This window comes from Primulina tabacum, chromosome 13, assembly GCF_025594145.1.
Source record: "Primulina tabacum isolate GXHZ01 chromosome 13, ASM2559414v2, whole genome shotgun sequence".
NCBI classification, from domain to species: Eukaryota; Viridiplantae; Streptophyta; class Magnoliopsida; order Lamiales; family Gesneriaceae; genus Primulina; species Primulina tabacum.
Window position 1 is genome coordinate 33307640 of NC_134562.1, and position 17533 is coordinate 33325172.

At 32.5% G+C, this 17533-nt stretch overlaps 2 protein-coding genes across 3 annotated transcripts; one reads left to right on the forward strand and one right to left on the reverse strand.

Moving 5' to 3' along the window:
• Positions 1–6963: 6963 nt before the first annotated feature.
• LOC142522640 (auxin-responsive protein SAUR71-like) lies at positions 6964–7578 on the forward strand. Its single transcript, XM_075626160.1, has one exon. The coding sequence runs from the start codon at positions 7045–7047 to the stop codon at positions 7417–7419; it is 375 nt and encodes a 124-aa protein (XP_075482275.1). The 5' UTR covers positions 6964–7044; the 3' UTR covers positions 7420–7578.
• Positions 7579–11251: 3673 nt separating this feature from the next.
• Positions 11252–17365, reverse strand: LOC142522283 (nucleolar complex-associated protein 3). Of its 2 annotated transcripts, XM_075625562.1 has the most exons (13): positions 17114–17364; positions 16851–17020; positions 16611–16777; positions 15852–16060; positions 15630–15732; positions 15319–15482; positions 14819–14957; positions 14239–14415; positions 14038–14165; positions 13165–13485; positions 12397–12536; positions 12206–12303; positions 11252–11890 (listed from the first exon to the last, which is right to left on the reverse strand). In XM_075625562.1, the coding sequence occupies exons 1-13, from the start codon at positions 17269–17271 to the stop codon at positions 11405–11407; spliced, it is 2460 nt and encodes an 819-aa protein (XP_075481677.1). In that variant the 5' UTR covers positions 17272–17364; the 3' UTR covers positions 11252–11404. The 2 variants fall into 2 exon arrangements, with proteins under 2 accessions (XP_075481677.1, XP_075481678.1); XM_075625563.1 differs by lacking the exon at positions 13165–13485 and having other exon boundaries at positions 17114–17365.
• Between the last annotated feature and the right edge of the window lie 168 nt (positions 17366–17533).

Here is a 17533-nt window from a genome sequence, read left to right on the forward strand (position 1 = left end):
GGCCACTACTTTTTAGAATTTGAAGATAAAAGCAGTAAGTTGAATGGGATCTGAGGAGATACACGCCGATGTGATAAGGTCACTCCATTAAAAAGAACCGAGTCTATCGACAAATATATTTCACTTTGAATTTACGTGACGTTATTATAGAATATACATTATTTGGTTCGTGTGATGGGTAAATACATCAATACTAATAAATATTTTATATAAGAAACTTTTTGGAGAGAACTTTCCAAATATGACAAAAATATTCGTCAAAATTTGCTTAAAAAATACAATTTCTAGATAACATTGTAGTCAAAAATAAGTTTTTATTGTTGAAATAATTTAAAAATTAGAGCATTGGACGTAAGGCCGTGGTTTTAAAAATATAAAATCATATTTACTTTATATGATCAATTTGACGAATTTTAAAATTAGAAAATAAATTTACATCGAAACATAATCTTTATCTATAACTTTATATAAAAGTACCAACTTAAGCGAGTCACGAACAATCGAGGGAGTGTTTTCAAACTCTAAATATGTCACTCTTCAATTTTCATTGATCGTTTTGCGAAGGAAAATCGAAGAATCATGTTTTTTAGAGTTCACAAACACTCAGATACCTACTGGTCATTCTATACTACGTCGAGATTGTTACTACGTGTGTATTTTTATACGAGATCACGTCATCATCTGAATTCAAAACAATTTAAAACAAAAAAATATCGATAGAACGCCATATTATTTGTTTTAAATTCAGTTATTCACGTCAACATATGTTGCCCACACGGTTGAAAGAAAAAGATTCCGATTCAAACTTGAAATTCAAAATTGTTAATTTCAAGAAAAACGTCATTAAAAAAATCCAAAGTTTGAAAAATAGCGTGGCCCACATTCTTTTTGTTTTCTTTTGAGTAAAATAAAATGTCAAGGAGGACGGCCCTAGGAGGGTTGAAACGTCACGCACTCCGACCCCTTAATATATTCAAGTTTAGGTTGTGATATTCTATTTTGAGGGCGAATAGAAGAATTATCAAATAAACATTCCTTCAATGTGTTTTAAGTAAAGAGCATGTCTCTTGTGAGACGGTCTCACGAATCTTTATCTTTGAGACGAGTTAACACTATCGATATTCACAATAAAAATAATATTCTTAGCATAAAAAGTAATATTTTTCATGGATGACCCAAATAAGAGATCTGTCTCACAAAATACGACCGATGATAACGTCTCATACAAGTTTATATTCGGTCTAGAGACTAAAAATACTGCATGAACTTTGACTCGTGAAATAAGACGATAACATCGAAGATAAAGGTAACATAACTAATTTTAACTATAATTATTTTAAAACTTAAGCCAAACATAAGAGGATGAAAGGATGTTGAATCTCATCATTCACATAAAAACGGTACGTCTGAGCATATTGTATCCCCTTTGATATGTTCTAAGTAATTTGTATATATTTATTTTGACTTGTAACATTTATTATTGAACTTGGTTATATTTTGTCATAATTAAAGTTGATTTTACAATAGATCATAAAATTTTTAAAAATAGTTAGGTTAAAAATAACCATCATCATATACACAAATTTTATACTTTATTATTAGCCAACTATTATGACAATTGAGGCAATATATTGGACAATAGTTAACAAATATGATATGCATACATTGTCTATCAAACAAAGAATCTTCACATTTACGAAAAGGATCCGATGAAGCAGAGCTAATCATTGGATGTATTTTATAATATAGTAAGATGTAAAATTAAAAAAAATTAATTGATAATATTTATAAGAATTTTATAATGATATGGGAATTCGTGGTCGCTGCATTTCGATGTGCACTGACTAAATCTCTAAGCTAATGCAATAACATGTAAGTCACACTGGTCAAGTAAATCACATTGGACAATCTCTTTAAAGAATGTGTTGGTAGGAAAAATCGAACTTTTAATCGTTAGTCAAATACTCACATACTTCACAAATTTATAAGTTTGTATTTAATTGCATGGATGACTGTTATTTCTATTGATAAGTCTCCTTATCTAATATATTGCCAATCTCACCTACTCCATGACTACGCCATAAGAACAAATTATTTCTTATTAATTGTTCTTAAAACACTGAAAGATAATATCGGGAAAAAAACAAAACTACTTTTGTTTGAATAATGTATATATACAGATACTAATGCTGCTAACGTTGTGTTCTTGTACAATTGGTTTTTTGTGGGCAATTGGATTTTGAATTTAGTTAATTTTTATTCTTTTATATAAAACTAGTAAACTACGATTTACGAACAATTATATTTGAAAATATTTACGGGTAATTTGTGTGAATCTATTTTTTTCAGCTATTAGAATTTAGGAAAAAAAATATTTATAAGCATAGTCAATTTATTAGTTGAGTCGGAATATTATTACAATTAAATCTCGAACAACTGATGTAAAAACTCTTGACATTGGTTTGAAATGGGCTTTAACCCCTTTTAATTGACTTTTCTGATTCATTCATTTGATTATATTCCAACCCCATGTATTGAGAGTGAGTCTATGTTATATCGATCGAATTTTATTTTATATAAGATGATCGACCAAACATCTACTATGAAAACAAAATTTGGAAGCTAAATATTTTTTTAATTTTATAATAAAATGATCGATCGATCGTCTTGTACAAACACACAATGAATTCTACTCCCAATGTGCTTTTCAAATCACATAAATAAACATGTGAAGATCGTCAATTGTCTTGTCCACAAATTCTTATATGTATTAGTTAGTTCTTAATGCAGGGGAATCCGCAAGGCTCAACTGTCAAAATTCTTTAGAAACACAATCTTTAACAGATTTTCTAGCATTTTTTTATAAATCCATTACATGAATTTCTCTTCCCCTTCCCTAAACCTCATTTTTGAAACATATATATTTATAATTTTAAATTTAAATTAAACTCTTTAGATTAACTAATTTTTAGTATAGTGGTGAAGTTTTTTCATAAATTTTCTTTTAAAAAAAAATCATTTAAATTCCAAAAATTTAAAGCACATATAACTATAAATAACTCACAATTCTCCATTTTTACATGAATCTTACTCATTACGTATATCACGAACCGCAATTATATATAACGTAAAAGATTAGTGAATAATAGCATATGTAATATAAATACGGTACACACATCTGCATCGTATATGTGTATCTTTATGGAAGAGATAATTAGCCATCCTTTTTTTTTGGTCGGAATTAGTGATCCTTTAACGAACCTTTTTTGACATAGTCTCAAATAACCACACTTTATTTCACTTATTTTATTTGTTAATGTTTAATACTTGTTATAGAATATTTGAGAGATATGGATGAAAAAAAAAAGAGTAGGTCTTTGTGAGATGGTCTCACGAATCTTTATCTGTGAGACGGGTCAACCCTATCGATATTCACAATAAAAAGTAATATTCTTAGCATAAAAATTAATATTTTTGCATGGATGACCCAAATAAGATATCTGTCTCACAAAATACGATATGTGAGACCGTCTCACACAAGTTTTTGTCAAAAAAGGCCAGATATGGATAAATTAGTTATCACAAAAACTTTTCTAAGGCAGTCTCACAAGTCAATTTTGTGATATGTGTCTTTTATTTGTGTCACTCATAAAAAAATTAATTTTTATGTCAAAATTATTGCTTATTATTGTAAATATGACCATAGTTAACCCGATCCGTGTCACGAATAAAGATCTAGGAGACCGTTTTACAAAAATCCTACTAATTAATTATACAGTATTTGATGCATGAGTTGATCAGTGTGTGTCGAGAAATCAACAAATGTCAACAATTGTGTCTAAATATAATAGATAAATTCTGAAAACGTTGTCCTTTTAAAAAAAATGAATGGAACCATTTTAACCAACAACTATTTTTCGATTGATTTTGAGATTTTGAAAATGGAGACATATAATTTTTAGACATTTGATGACTACTTTACAAACATGATACATACATATTATATAGTAATATATTATATGTCTCATATATATTAGACATTTGATGACTACTTTACAAACATGATACATACATATTATATAGTAATATATTATATGTCTCATATATATTACAAACATGAAATATGATAATTTATCGATCCGTCTCGCTAACCCATTTTGACATTGTTATTATTCGTATAAACTCGTACAAAAAAATTTGTAGCCTAGAAAATTCTAAACCATACATCTAGTGAAGTTATGTAAAACAGATTTAAAAAAAAAATTTTGACGATTTAATTAAAATAGAAATCAAAACGGCCTAATCGACGATGAATATTCTAAAAGGGACAGCTACCGGCAAGTGTGTCCGTGCATTACTTATTGAAGGAAATGGGGAAGAAAGGCTACGCACAATTTGGCAAGTAAATTCTTCACTATATGGTTTAATTAATGAACATTTTACAGGTTATTTCACAAAGTCAAATTAGGCATTAATTGTTATATTCTTTATATGCGAATACTTTGAAAATAACTAAATTAATTAAATTGATGACCTATATATAGAGAGTACTTCACTGAATCCATTCACATTGTCTAAATAAAATTGGATTAATTAAATGTTATGGGTTAGGGGAAAACATATAAAATATATGTTGGAAATATTAAAAAAAATCATAACTGCACGTGTTTTAAAAACGAGAAATTGGCCTTCAGTCCCCAGCTGTCGATTTTTTTTGTGTTCAGTCCCTGGGTACTTTTTAGTACCACATTTTCACATGAAGTGTACCACATTTTGTATAACATAGTACCACAATTTTGTGGGTAGGGAGTGAACCCAAAGAAATGTTTTGATTGAGGATTTTTCACCAACTTCCCCTTTTAAAAACTTTAATTAAGATTGAAGTTTTTCTAAAAGTTTCGCTTATGATAAAAGCGGTCAAACATAGATCGACCATATTAAGAGTCATTGAATACACTTCTTTAAAAAAAATAAAAAAATTTGATGAATAAGAAAAAGAGAAAACACAAATTAGAGATTTTATTAGTAAATGATGGTAGTAATTTACAACCGTATTTAATAACGCTTAGGTCAACTTTTATAAAAGCAATATTGATGAACAAGAGAAACATAAATTATAAATTTTTTTTGCTAAAAAGTACTGTTAGCAATGTACAATATTGGATAGTCAAGTATAACGATGATGAATACGTAGAAGATATTAGTACTTTACAACTTAAGAAAAAATATTAATGTTAACGTTTTAAAGTAGTCCAATTAAAATGAGTTTCTATTTAATCATACGATAAATTAAATGACTTATATAATATATTGAATTAAAATCTAACAAAAAATTAATGACCTACACTTAAATTTATTATATTTATGCATCATTTAATTACTCCATTTATTTTTATGTTTAATTTAGTTAAGCTTAAAACTCGTACTAATTCTACTTAAGTTTAAAAATCTTAAAGCTTCGCTCTGGATGGTTCAATGTAATTCGTGTTTTTTAGAACTTTGTTTTTAATTTTTATAGGTCTTTTGTAAGACTGTCTCACGAATTTTTATCTGTGAGCTGTGTAAACCCTAACTATATTCACAATAAAAAGTAATACTTTTTCATGATGACCAAAATAAGATATCCGTCTCACAAAATACGACTCGTGAAACCATCTCACACAAGTTTTTGTCTTTTATATTTTTTATTTTTGGTTACATAGAATTGATAATATGGTAGTAAGTTGAATATTCAAATCGAGAGAAATAGAGTGTGAAATTTACGCACTATGAATTAGGGAGGTATTGAATGAGAAGAACGACTCCGTACTCTGTTAATTCCGTGCAATTTCGATTGGCTTGTCCTTCCCGTACGATTGATCTATTAATTATATATATATAATTACGTTCACAAGAGCACACTGAATTATTAAATTCGAGGGATCTATAATTAATTAATTTTGATGAAATTATGATTTGTTTTCTAGATATAAAAAGTTAGTCCTATTCATATTTCATATGTTCGTATAATTTAATTATTTGAATAAAATCTATTCAATTCGAATTATTTCATTTGCTTGAATAGACATATCAAGTTACGCAATTTTAACTGTAGTTGTAATGGATTTCAATACACCAAAAATAAGTGTCATTTGAAATTAACATCTCAAATCATTCCCCAGATAAAATCCTTCATTCCTTCTAAATAAAATCTATTAATCGAAGCCAAAGATGCACATTTATCTCAATCTTATCCAAATTTAATTACAAGATTTATATAATCTTATCTAAGTTTAAAAAACTATATCAGCTCATAAAAATTATCATAAAATATCATATGTTTACAAGTAGTTAGTTAAAATTACCATTCTTAAATAAATATTTATTAAAAACTCCTTAGAGAATAATTTCTAATTTTTTAATATAATATTTAATTTAATTTCATAATAAATCTTTAACAATCCGTTATGCGATCCATATCCACGTGTTGCTCCACCCGGGCGGTAGTTCGGGTGCTCGATTTTTTCGTATATTTTCAATACATAAAATTTTTTTCTGATTTTTCAGTAGTCTTAAAACTTCATTTGTCAATATTAGATCAACATTAACTTAGAAAATTTTAACTTCGATGAAAATAAAAACATGACTCCACCCCATGTCCATCGCGTCACAAATTTTGAACGTTCGTTACCCAACCCACCCATTTAACATTATCTTTTCAAATCATCCCAAACGGCTTGGATTCGGGTAAAGTACTCGTTTTGTCCCTATCCGTTGTCATGCAAACCCCTTAATTTTATAATTTTTAAATTATTTTTTTTTATGATAAGATTTCTTACTTTATGAAGATTTAAAATTTCAAAATTCCAAGTAAAAATTTGATTTACTTTACCCAAAACAACAAACAATAATTGTACCTGCAAGTACTCCTACCCGTACCCTTCCCTTCGCCTCTACTCTATATATATTGTACGCTCCCACTCTTCTCTCTCCTCCTCGATTCTCTCTTTCACTTCCTCTCACTAAAACCAAATCTGCCAGTTCTTTTTTTTTTTTAATATATAGATGAAGAAACTGCTACGGAAGTTGACCAGGGTCGCCGATTCTTCGCACTATTCTCCACTGCGAGCGGAATTAAGGGAGGCGCGTCACGCCGAGTCGTTCCGGCGGAGGAGCGGCGGGGGAGTTCCGGAGGGGCATTTCCCGGTGTACGTCGGAGATGAGATGGAGAGGTTCGTGGTGAGCGCAGATTTCCTGAATCACCCGATATTCGTGACGCTTCTCAATAAATCGGCGCAGGAGTACGGTTACGAGCAGAAAGGCGTCCTCCGGATCCCCTGCCACGTATTCCTCTTCGAGCGCGTGCTCGAGGCTCTCCATGACGGAGGCGAGGCGCGTGACCTGACGGATCTCCTGAACCTGCTTTCGGACGAATTGTGACAGCCGAACGACGACGTTTTTCCGATTACAAAACAATATTAGACCGTCGGCCTACGGGTCATTTATATTTAGATCAGTTCTTCTTTAATTAATCCCCCCTTTTTTTGTGCTATTTGTAAATACTTTTGTGAGTGGAGGAATGAAGAACATTGTTTTGGACGATCGTGTTTTTTGTTTCTTGCGAAAGTAGGGGCGATTTCTTCTTATTATCCCAATTAATTAAAATTGAATTCGTACAACCAAAACATGTTGTAAATGGATTTGGATATTCATAATACAAACATTTTTCACTTTATATGATCAGTCGATCAACTGATGGACCTCACAATGTATCATAAATTTGAAAAATTGTCAAACGAAACGAGATTATCTCGTGTAAAAAGAGCACAACCCTAAATATTATGTTTTCGACCACACCAAAAATATCCAAATCCATTCTAAATTTGTCGAACCGAATATCTCAGCTAAATTTCTTCTTTGAATTTGAATAAGAAAAAAAACGGAGCATATGAAAAGTATGAAGAGACGTTTGGAGAGAAAGTCGGTAAAGATCTAAAGTAACGCCCAGCAGCAAACCATAAATACCAGTTATTCTCTACTGTACGGCTCCCCGATATTTTTATTATTTGTTTTTCTTTTATTCAATAAAAATTATTATAAATTTAGAAAAAGACTTTTACACGGAAATTCATCTTTGGGACGAGCAAATTGCGTCATTTTCCTGGAGTTTGTAAATTATAATGTTTATTTTTAATTAAAACTTGTAACCATCGCACATGATTTTCACTTATTCAAGTGATTTAATTTTTTTGAAGAAATAATAATTTTTAAAAAAAACCTATTAGAAAAAAAAGACAAAAACTTGTGTGAGACGGTCTCACGGGTCGTATTTTGTGAGACAGATATCTTATTTGGGTATCCATGAAAAAATAATACTTTTTATGCTAAGAGTATTACTTTTTATTGTGAATATCGGTAGGATTGACTCGCCTCATAGATATATATTCGTGAGACCGTCTAATAAAAGATCTACTCAAAAAAAAATTACGTAACAAATTATGTAAGGAACAACGTTGAGACACTAGCTAAAAGTCGGTTTCGTATGTTTTTTGTGTACATATTAATGTACAAATTCAAAAACGTCTTTGGATGACTAATTTACACTAGAATCAGCAGATCCCACGATTCTTAGTAATAAAAGAATTTGATGGACCATTTCGTTAAAAAAATAAAATTTGTATTTCAATCAACAAAATGTTATCTAAAGTCCAATTATATTAATCATATTCATTTAATGTAAATATAAAATATATTATATTGAGAAGATATTTTGTGTTACATCGGAAGTGTTTCCTCTCATTTCAATATAATTAGATCATACGATTCTCTTACATTTTTATGAAGACAAAAACTTGTGTGATATGATCTCATGGATCGTATTTTGTGAGACATATATCTTATTTCGGTCATCCATGAAAAAATATTACTTTTTATGCTAGGAGTATTACTTTTTATTGTGAATATCGTTAGAGATGACTCGTCTCACAATAAAGATTTGTAAGACCGTCTCACAAATCTTTATTGTGAGACGAGTCATCTCTAACGATTGTAAGACCGTCTCACAAAAACAAAAAACCTATATTTTTATTAAAATTGTCATATGTTGATGATACAAAATTAACATTTTAACATGTTACAAGGGAGAAATATTTCAGGTATATCATAAAATAGTATTTTATTTGTCAAGCTGAAAAGGGTAGTTTGGTCACGAGAAACGTTGTGGAGGGAATATTTGGGGAATCCACATGAATATCTTGTACGGATATGCTTGACAAAGTCATGGGGTAGGGTCTTGTTTTATGATCTCGTAGAATATGTAAAATATTTCATGATATTGTCTTTGTTCGATTTGATGTTTTTCTATGGGTTACCAAATGTTCTACATTTTAGTTTGAATATTTTCTTATTGCTAATTTTGCCCCTTTCCTTGACACTTTGAGCCAAATTTTTGCACCTATTCAAACCTTCGTTACATCGATTTTACATAGACAAAAATTTATGTGAGATAGTCTCGTTAGTCATATTTCGTGAGACGAGTCTCTTATTTGGGTCATCCATGAAAAATTATTATTTTTTATATTCAGAGTATTAATTTTTATTGTGAATATTGGTAGGGTTGACCCGTGTCACAAATAAATATTCGTGAGACTGTCTCACAAGAGACCTACTCATAAAAGCAAAAACTTGTGTGAGATGGTCTTACGGGTCGTATTTTGTAAGACGAATATTTTATTTAGGTTATTCATGAAAAAATTATTACTTTTTATGCTAAGAGTATTACTTTTTATTATGAATATCGGTAAGATTAAGATTGACTCGTCTCACAGATAAAGATTTGTGAGAACGTCTCACAAAAGACCTACTATAGCATAAAAAGTAATAATTTTTCATGGATGACCCAAATAAAAAATCCATCTCACAAAATACGACCCGTGAGACCGGCTCATACAAGTTTTTGTCAATAAAATTAGTGTGAAAGGTATTAGGTGCATTCGTGGATTCAACCATTAATAAAAAAGCCAAAGCTTCAATCAAGCTTTGGTTGATGCGACTTTGTTTATTTTGCTGTTATTGATATATAATATCAGTTTGAAAAAGCGTGGCCTTGATTAACGCCGAAGTCACATGCCAACTACTAATCTTCAACCATTTCTTGATTGAAACAAACATATTGTTTATGTATTCCAAAATTATAAATACATTTGTTGCTATTGAATCTCCAACACGTTGGTATGATGTATCCACAATCAACACATAATAATAAAATAAAAATTTTAAAAAATAATTTAATTTTTTTAAAAAAAAATGCAGAGCAAAGAAGTGAAAATTTGTGAGATAGGGGTAGACAACATCTGCTGCCGACAAAAGCACAACTTTTTAAGCTCAAATTTATCAGAAAGTTAATTTTTTGTTTCCAATTATATCAGAGAACATGATCCTGTTGAATTAGGTGACGAAAAAAGCCATGGTGTCAAATGTTTTTTCTGCTAGCAAACTTTGTTGGTTTTGGTATTAACAGAACGTGCTTAGGTAAAGAGTCGTTACAACTTGAAACAAAGACATAAGAGCACTGGAATTTATGTTATGTTAGGTGCCCAACTTGAATACTCTTTTTATTTACATGTCACGTGTGGCGTCCAATCCAGTAGGCTCTTCTCTCGTGTCTTTTTTCGTTCATGATTCGATATTCTGATATAGTACGCATAGAAAAATCACATCAATTCATCTTGAAGTTTAAAATCACCATATATATATATATATATATATATATATATATATATATATATATATATGTATGTAAAATGATACGACATTCAACATTTTTTTTTTCAAAATTTCTACCGTACCACCAAACTAATTTGTAGCTCAGCTGTACCACCAAATGTAAATGACATATGACTCATTTCGTCCATATATTAAAGTTTTTTAAGAGGAGTTTTTTGGGGCAAGGAAGACACCAACTTTCTCAACAGTACTCATGAGTAATTTCCAATCTTAAAAAACGAAAAGTAACCATCCATTCGTTTGGGTTTTTTTCCACGTACCACATTTGGTACACCAAAATAATAATAATAGTAATAATTAGCTTCATTAGTTTTTTTTCCCCTATCATAAATTCATTTCACTTCCTCGAAATCAATTCAATTTCTTTTCCAAGTCCGAACATTACAGAACTTCCAGAGTTGGTGAAATAAGCAAATTTTTAACATATGTTTAGAATAGAGCATTGTCAACCCTATTCACCTGTCATCCAAAAACAAAACCAAAATAATTCAAAACAGTAATTAAACCAGTACACGGTAAATATATAAAGTTTAATTCCCCTAAAAGCACATATCACAACATTAAAAATAGTAAAACAATCAAAGAACGTCCGTGATTAATACAACACTTGTGGCAAAACAATTGATAGCTGCGGTGGCATTCACGTCTTACCTCTCACTGAACTCGCCTTCCTTTTCTTATGCTTTTTATATCTTTCGTATAGATTCAAACAGAGTGTCGTTTGGTCCAACTCAGACTTCAGTCTCTCGCTCTCTTCAATGTCACGAAGCAGCAAAAAGTGCTCAGAAAGTTTTTTCCTCACCTCAATCTCAGCAATTGGATCCGTTGGAACAAGGTCAAATGTCGATTTAACAGGGATGTGTTCGTTTGCCCTCCTTTTCTTATTGTTAGCTCGTTTTGCATCACCAGAGGGTATGATGCATTCGTTTTGAAGTGATAATTCAGCATAAGCTTGTTGAGGAGAGACATGATGATGAAGCTGGTTATTTGAAGAGCTCATATTTGAGATATTCAAAGACATTGTTGCAACAGCTGGATGGTAATGTTTTGTAAGAAGGTTAAGTTCCCAAAGAACTGAGGCAAGAGCACCACTACGGTTAGGGTCCGTTGCATGAGCTTGATATTTCTGCGGATAAAAATTCTGTGAGAAACAGAAAGTGAGGATAAAACAAGAAAATGCTTACCTCATGACCCCAAAATTAGAATGCAAATAACAGCTTTAGTACAGAAGCCTAATGTTGAAACTATACCTATTATTAACCATGTAACTCACGATAAAATGGCATGCCATATAGAACAGTGGGAGCAGTTGCTGCTCCAAAAAACAGCAAATACAATAATCAAAATTCACCCCAAACCCATACAGGAAGTAATGCCCAGGTTCTGCCTTTGATCCCAGAAGAGTCTATTTCTACCAGAATAGGAGAAAACATGGGCTTACAGATATTGCACCAGCAATAGAACCACCTCCAGCATCATTTTCCAACAAATTACGGCATTTGACATTTTTTTGAAGAAGATGCTTCACAGTAACCAAACCTGAAATTTGATCCGAACATAGAAGATTATGTCACAATGTATACAGACACTTATGAATGATGGATGATGTATATGTTGACAGTCATAGCTAACCAGCCATAGACTCAGCTGATCCAAAGAACAAAGAAAATGTAGCCAAGCGCTTAATGAAGGCTGCAGCCCTTTGCATATCATGTTGTCTATCATCACACAGCATTATTTTTAGAGCTTCAGTAAGAACTTCTCCCTCATCCCTGTGAAAAAAAAATTAAGAGCATCAACAATAAGAAAGTCGCTTAGAAAATTAAAACCAATAAATTATGTTCTTCTCTCCAAAATCTCCCGTCTTTCTCCATCCGACTTTCAGACTAGATGCAGTAAGAGAAAACAAAGAAAACAAGGAAGTGAAAAAGGCCCAAGGTACAGTCAACCCCTTAATCAGAAGAACGGCATGATTCACATGAAAAATCATTTGCAGAATGAAACAAAAACTGAACAAAGAAATCCATTGCACAAACTCGTGTCTTAGATGGAAGTGCCTTCACGTGTCATTTTAATTGCCACAAAAATTCAAATGGAAACACTAAGAAAGAAGAAAAACAAAATCATTAACACTTCATTGATAATGAAGCTTCTCTTCATATGTCAATGACAATGCAATCTTTATGGTTTCCAATGCTTTAAATGGCTAAACTAATAATAATTCAAACTAAAGATGACAATGGTTTCCTTTCATAGTCGACCTATAATCCTCCTCTGCAAAGTTCCCTGAAAATATTAATTGACAAAGTATAAAATATAAAAGCAATAATGGGTGCAAAGGACAATGTGGAAATACGTACAACATAGGTGCGTTCAAAGGAAAATATTGTGAGTACATACCTTCCTGGTCGATACTCTAGCATCAAATTGTAAAATTGGGTAAAGAAGTCTTGCAGATCAACATTCAGAGCATCTAAATTGTTCCTCATCACTTTGAAAGCAACAATGCAGCAGCGCAGCCTTTCAGAAACCGAAAATTGAAAAGAACTCTTTGATGAATCTCCAATATTGCTGCTATTTCCAGCGAGTTTTCGCAGAAAATTCATGAGATCGGACATAAAATCCAAATCGATTAGATGAGAAAATTTTCCAATCCCATTCAAACATGGAGCAAGTAAGGGATGGCTCCCAAATGCACCAGGCACCAAAGTAGCCTCTGTTCTGAGAAGCAAAAATAAAAACATAAGGAAAACAGACTCACACTCACCAAACTATTTGCCCGGTACTTAAAAACAATATACTGGATAAAACTCTATTCTTGGACTTATCATGTTTGATGCAGTACACGCTGAACTTTCACATATTAAACAGCTCCATTTAAGTAGGTGTGGTATCCCAAACTATGGTACATCATACTTATGGATTTAAATTTGATGTATTACACTGTACACAGTATATTTCTCACATCTAAAGCAATTCTATTTGGGCATTATATTCCCAAATATAACACCAGCGATAACGAAACAATTCAAAGTAGGTCAACAAGATGACGAGAAACATTAAATATGCCACAACAAACTAATTTTAGAAGCAGCTTCCTAAAACCAACCAGAAGCATTTACGCTTCAAACATATCTGTCAAGCATCAACAACATGGCTGTCTGCATACAAAATTAGATAATAAAGTACCAAATCTCAATGCGGATAAAAATTTAGCAAGCTATGCACAAAACTGTAGTGGTTGCTCCCATGTCTCTGAAAAGATATGCTTACACAGGCTGCACAGAATGCTTTAAGATGCGGAAGAATGTTTGAAATACAGCTGATAGTGTCTCCGATTGCATCCTTCTTTTCTCTTGAGGATCTTGAGCAAATGAAGCAGCTTTGAAGTCTGCATTAACCTGTAACGATCTCCACATAAAAAATAAACGAAAAGAAACAACTACTTTAAAGTTCTGAGGGGGAATGATGTACCTCCTCCCTTGTCTTTGACATAATGTCCTTCCTAGTCTTTTTCCTTTCGTTATCTGGTATCTGATTAGACTCGTCGACTCCTTTTCTTTTCCTAGATTTTTTGTTTTTGGCTCTGTTATCAGCATCTGGTTTTTCGGGTTTTCCAAGATCCTCGTCAAATGACAGAGACATAAAAACCTAAAGGCAGAATTGCAACATTTTCATTATCATAAGAAAAATGATGTTATCGATAATTCTGCGTTTTGCTAAAATAAAATCTATCTGACTGAGATATCCACCAGTTTCTTCCTCGTTACACTTTTGAACTATTTTAACTAGATAACCCATAACCAGCACAGATACGAACTATTAATGGCAACAAACCAAAAGGAAAGAAAGCACTATTGACACCAACATATGAAGATGGTTCTGTCTTTAAACACCTAACTAAGCATAGAGTTTTCTTGGAAGGAGTTCATCCTCATGAATTTATGCAAAAGTCCAACGAGAATGTCAATGTCAACAACAAAATATGAATAATGTTACATTGTCAACCACTACGCAAGACTGTACGTTCAAAAATCGGAGAATTATTACTCACTTCAATAGAATCAGGATGCAGCAGGCAGTTGTGAGCTTTTACAAGTTCTGCAATCATTTTAACAGCCTCCACAGTAGCCTCACCGCCATGTTTGCCCGCATTTATAAAAAGTGATTTAACGGTTGAGCAGCAAAGTTTTCTGCACCAAAACAAGAGGCACATGCACTCTCAGACAAGGGATTAAGCAATATGTGTCGCATAAAACTAATAAGCTAAATGGTGAAATGAAGGCTCATTATAAAGAAGGCAAAAAGGAGAATCGTTACATCAAGATTTTGTGTGATCTTTGGAAAACACTACTGCGATATCCATTTGCAGGTGATGTTTGAAATCAAATCAATCAGAGATAAATAAAAAAACCAAAAAGTTTGTGGTATTCTTTATCAGTTCAAGATGTATCACAGATCCTATTCAATGGCAACTTGCGAGATGTGAATGAGCATCCCATAATGTTTCACTGCAATGATAACATAGTATTCTACTGCCGAACATTAGATTACCTTACAACATCATCTTGCGAGCTTAAATTGCTCACAACAGCAGCTAACAAGCTCTCACGAAAGTTAAAGTGTGGTACTGCGGCAAGCAAAGTACATAAACAATTAGCAGTCACTCGCTTATAAACAGTTTGCTGTTGTAGTGCAACCAACTTCAGAATATATGCCTGACAATGGAACAAATATTATTTTAGAACGCAATCTTGGAGTTGGGAGGGGGTGTGAGAGTCTTTGCATTATATTAAGAAATGCATTCCTGAGAGTGCAGATGCATGTTGAAAATAGGATGCTAAAAGGAAGGGGTAACATCAAACCTTGAGCACAGACAACAGAGTATACTCATAAAACCGCATTTTTTTAACAGCCTTTGAAACCTTCATTTCTTGTTCCTTCTCGGTCGGCAACCTGATCCGGTAGCTGCAGCGGAGTTGAAAAAGGAGAGTAAAACCCAGGTTATGATTTATGCAAACCAAAATGTAGAAACAATTCACAACAAGATGGCAAAGATGATTTTCAAGAAACTGCAACTTTCTTACCCTGGAATGATGTTTTTAAAAACAGCCAATAAGGATTTTAAAGCAAGCATGACAATGACACTGTCTCCATCCTTGGAAATTTCCAGCATCTCCTTCAGAGACTTAATATTGGATTCTGGATCAGCAAGTATGGCTGTTCCCAACTCAGCAAGTTTATATTTCTTCATTTCTCTGGCTTCTTCAGCGTTAAGATCTTTTTCTACCTCATTCTACATACATTAAGTATTGATATTATTTACAACGGGACCTTGCTTGTATTAGATTGTTAGGTATGTCTAGACTACTGTGATTACGGTTGAACTATATTAACCAGCTGAATCAATCGTTTGATCTTAAATGGCAGTGGACCCTTTATTCTATTCAACCAACGCACTCTATACATGATGATGCCCAAGATTACTTAAACAATCATGAGAATTTACTTATATAACAGAATATCACATGATAAAAGTGTGTAGCAATACAATGTGACTGACAGAAGAAACAATTCAGAGTTCATGCAAAAATCTGTCTAATGATAACATTGAAGGATAAGGAAACAAATAAAATTCATCCCATTGTTTTTTTATAAATATGTATCAAATCAGAGGTTGTGTAACTCTTCAAGCCTCTGTAGTGTCAAGGCTTCCAGTTCACGCTATAACTATAGTTCCAGTCCGGTTACCATGCTCATCTATGCAACTTCATTTTGGTAAAACCAAGATGCTGAATATTACTATGTCATTGCCGCACAACACAATAAAAAAGCTGCTTGCATACCAACACTTCAGCTTGGGGTACTTGCTGCGCTTCCTCTTTTGATTGCTTCTTTGCCTCTTTCCTCAATTTCTTAAACTTTGCACGCTTTTCCGCTTTGGTCAGCTTCAAAACACCATTAACTTCACCTTTATTCGATTCAGCCTCATCTGCTTTCGACTCCTTTGTAACTGTCATTCGAGATAGCAGCAATTTAATCAGCTAATGTAAGAAAAATTACAAATAATTGAACAAAAAGAGTACCTCTTCGATAGTAGAGTTCTCCATCCAAAGTTTTCACCGGAAGCACGTCAACTGGATCAACCTCGAGGGCACTCTCCTCTTTCTCTTTATTTTCCAACTTCTTCCTCAACCGTTTCTCATACAGAGACTCTAGAGCTCCCTCGTTAGCATCAGCCACCCGTGAAACATGCCTATTATTTATTTTTATTATTATCAAAACAGTTTTTGAACAAACTAAGTAACCAAAAGAAGAATGAATGCACCAAACAACTAAAAATGCGTACTTGGTGATAGAATGAGTGTCTAATTTGGAAACAAAACCGGCGTATTCTAAATTCTCGTTGATGAACTGTAAGTCCTCATCCGAAACTTCAATTTCTTCGTCTGGAACCTCCGGAGGCAGCTCCGGCGGTAGAACCGTCTTCTGCTTTTTCTTCCCCATGTTCGCTGACGATTATCCACGAATTGGGAGAGGCATTTCAGGTATAGAATCGAAATGATTTGGATGGGGTAAAAACCCTTAAACCCTAGCGAATCGTTGCACATACTGGACTTGGCTTTGGTGACTAAACCCGGAACCAATGAAAAATTTGATAATGGGCTTCGATTTACTAGAATTTGAATACTAGCCCATATCCATGTTCTATGAGGTTATAGTTCTTTTAAAAATAGATTTTGAGGACCGGCCCATATCCATTTTCTTG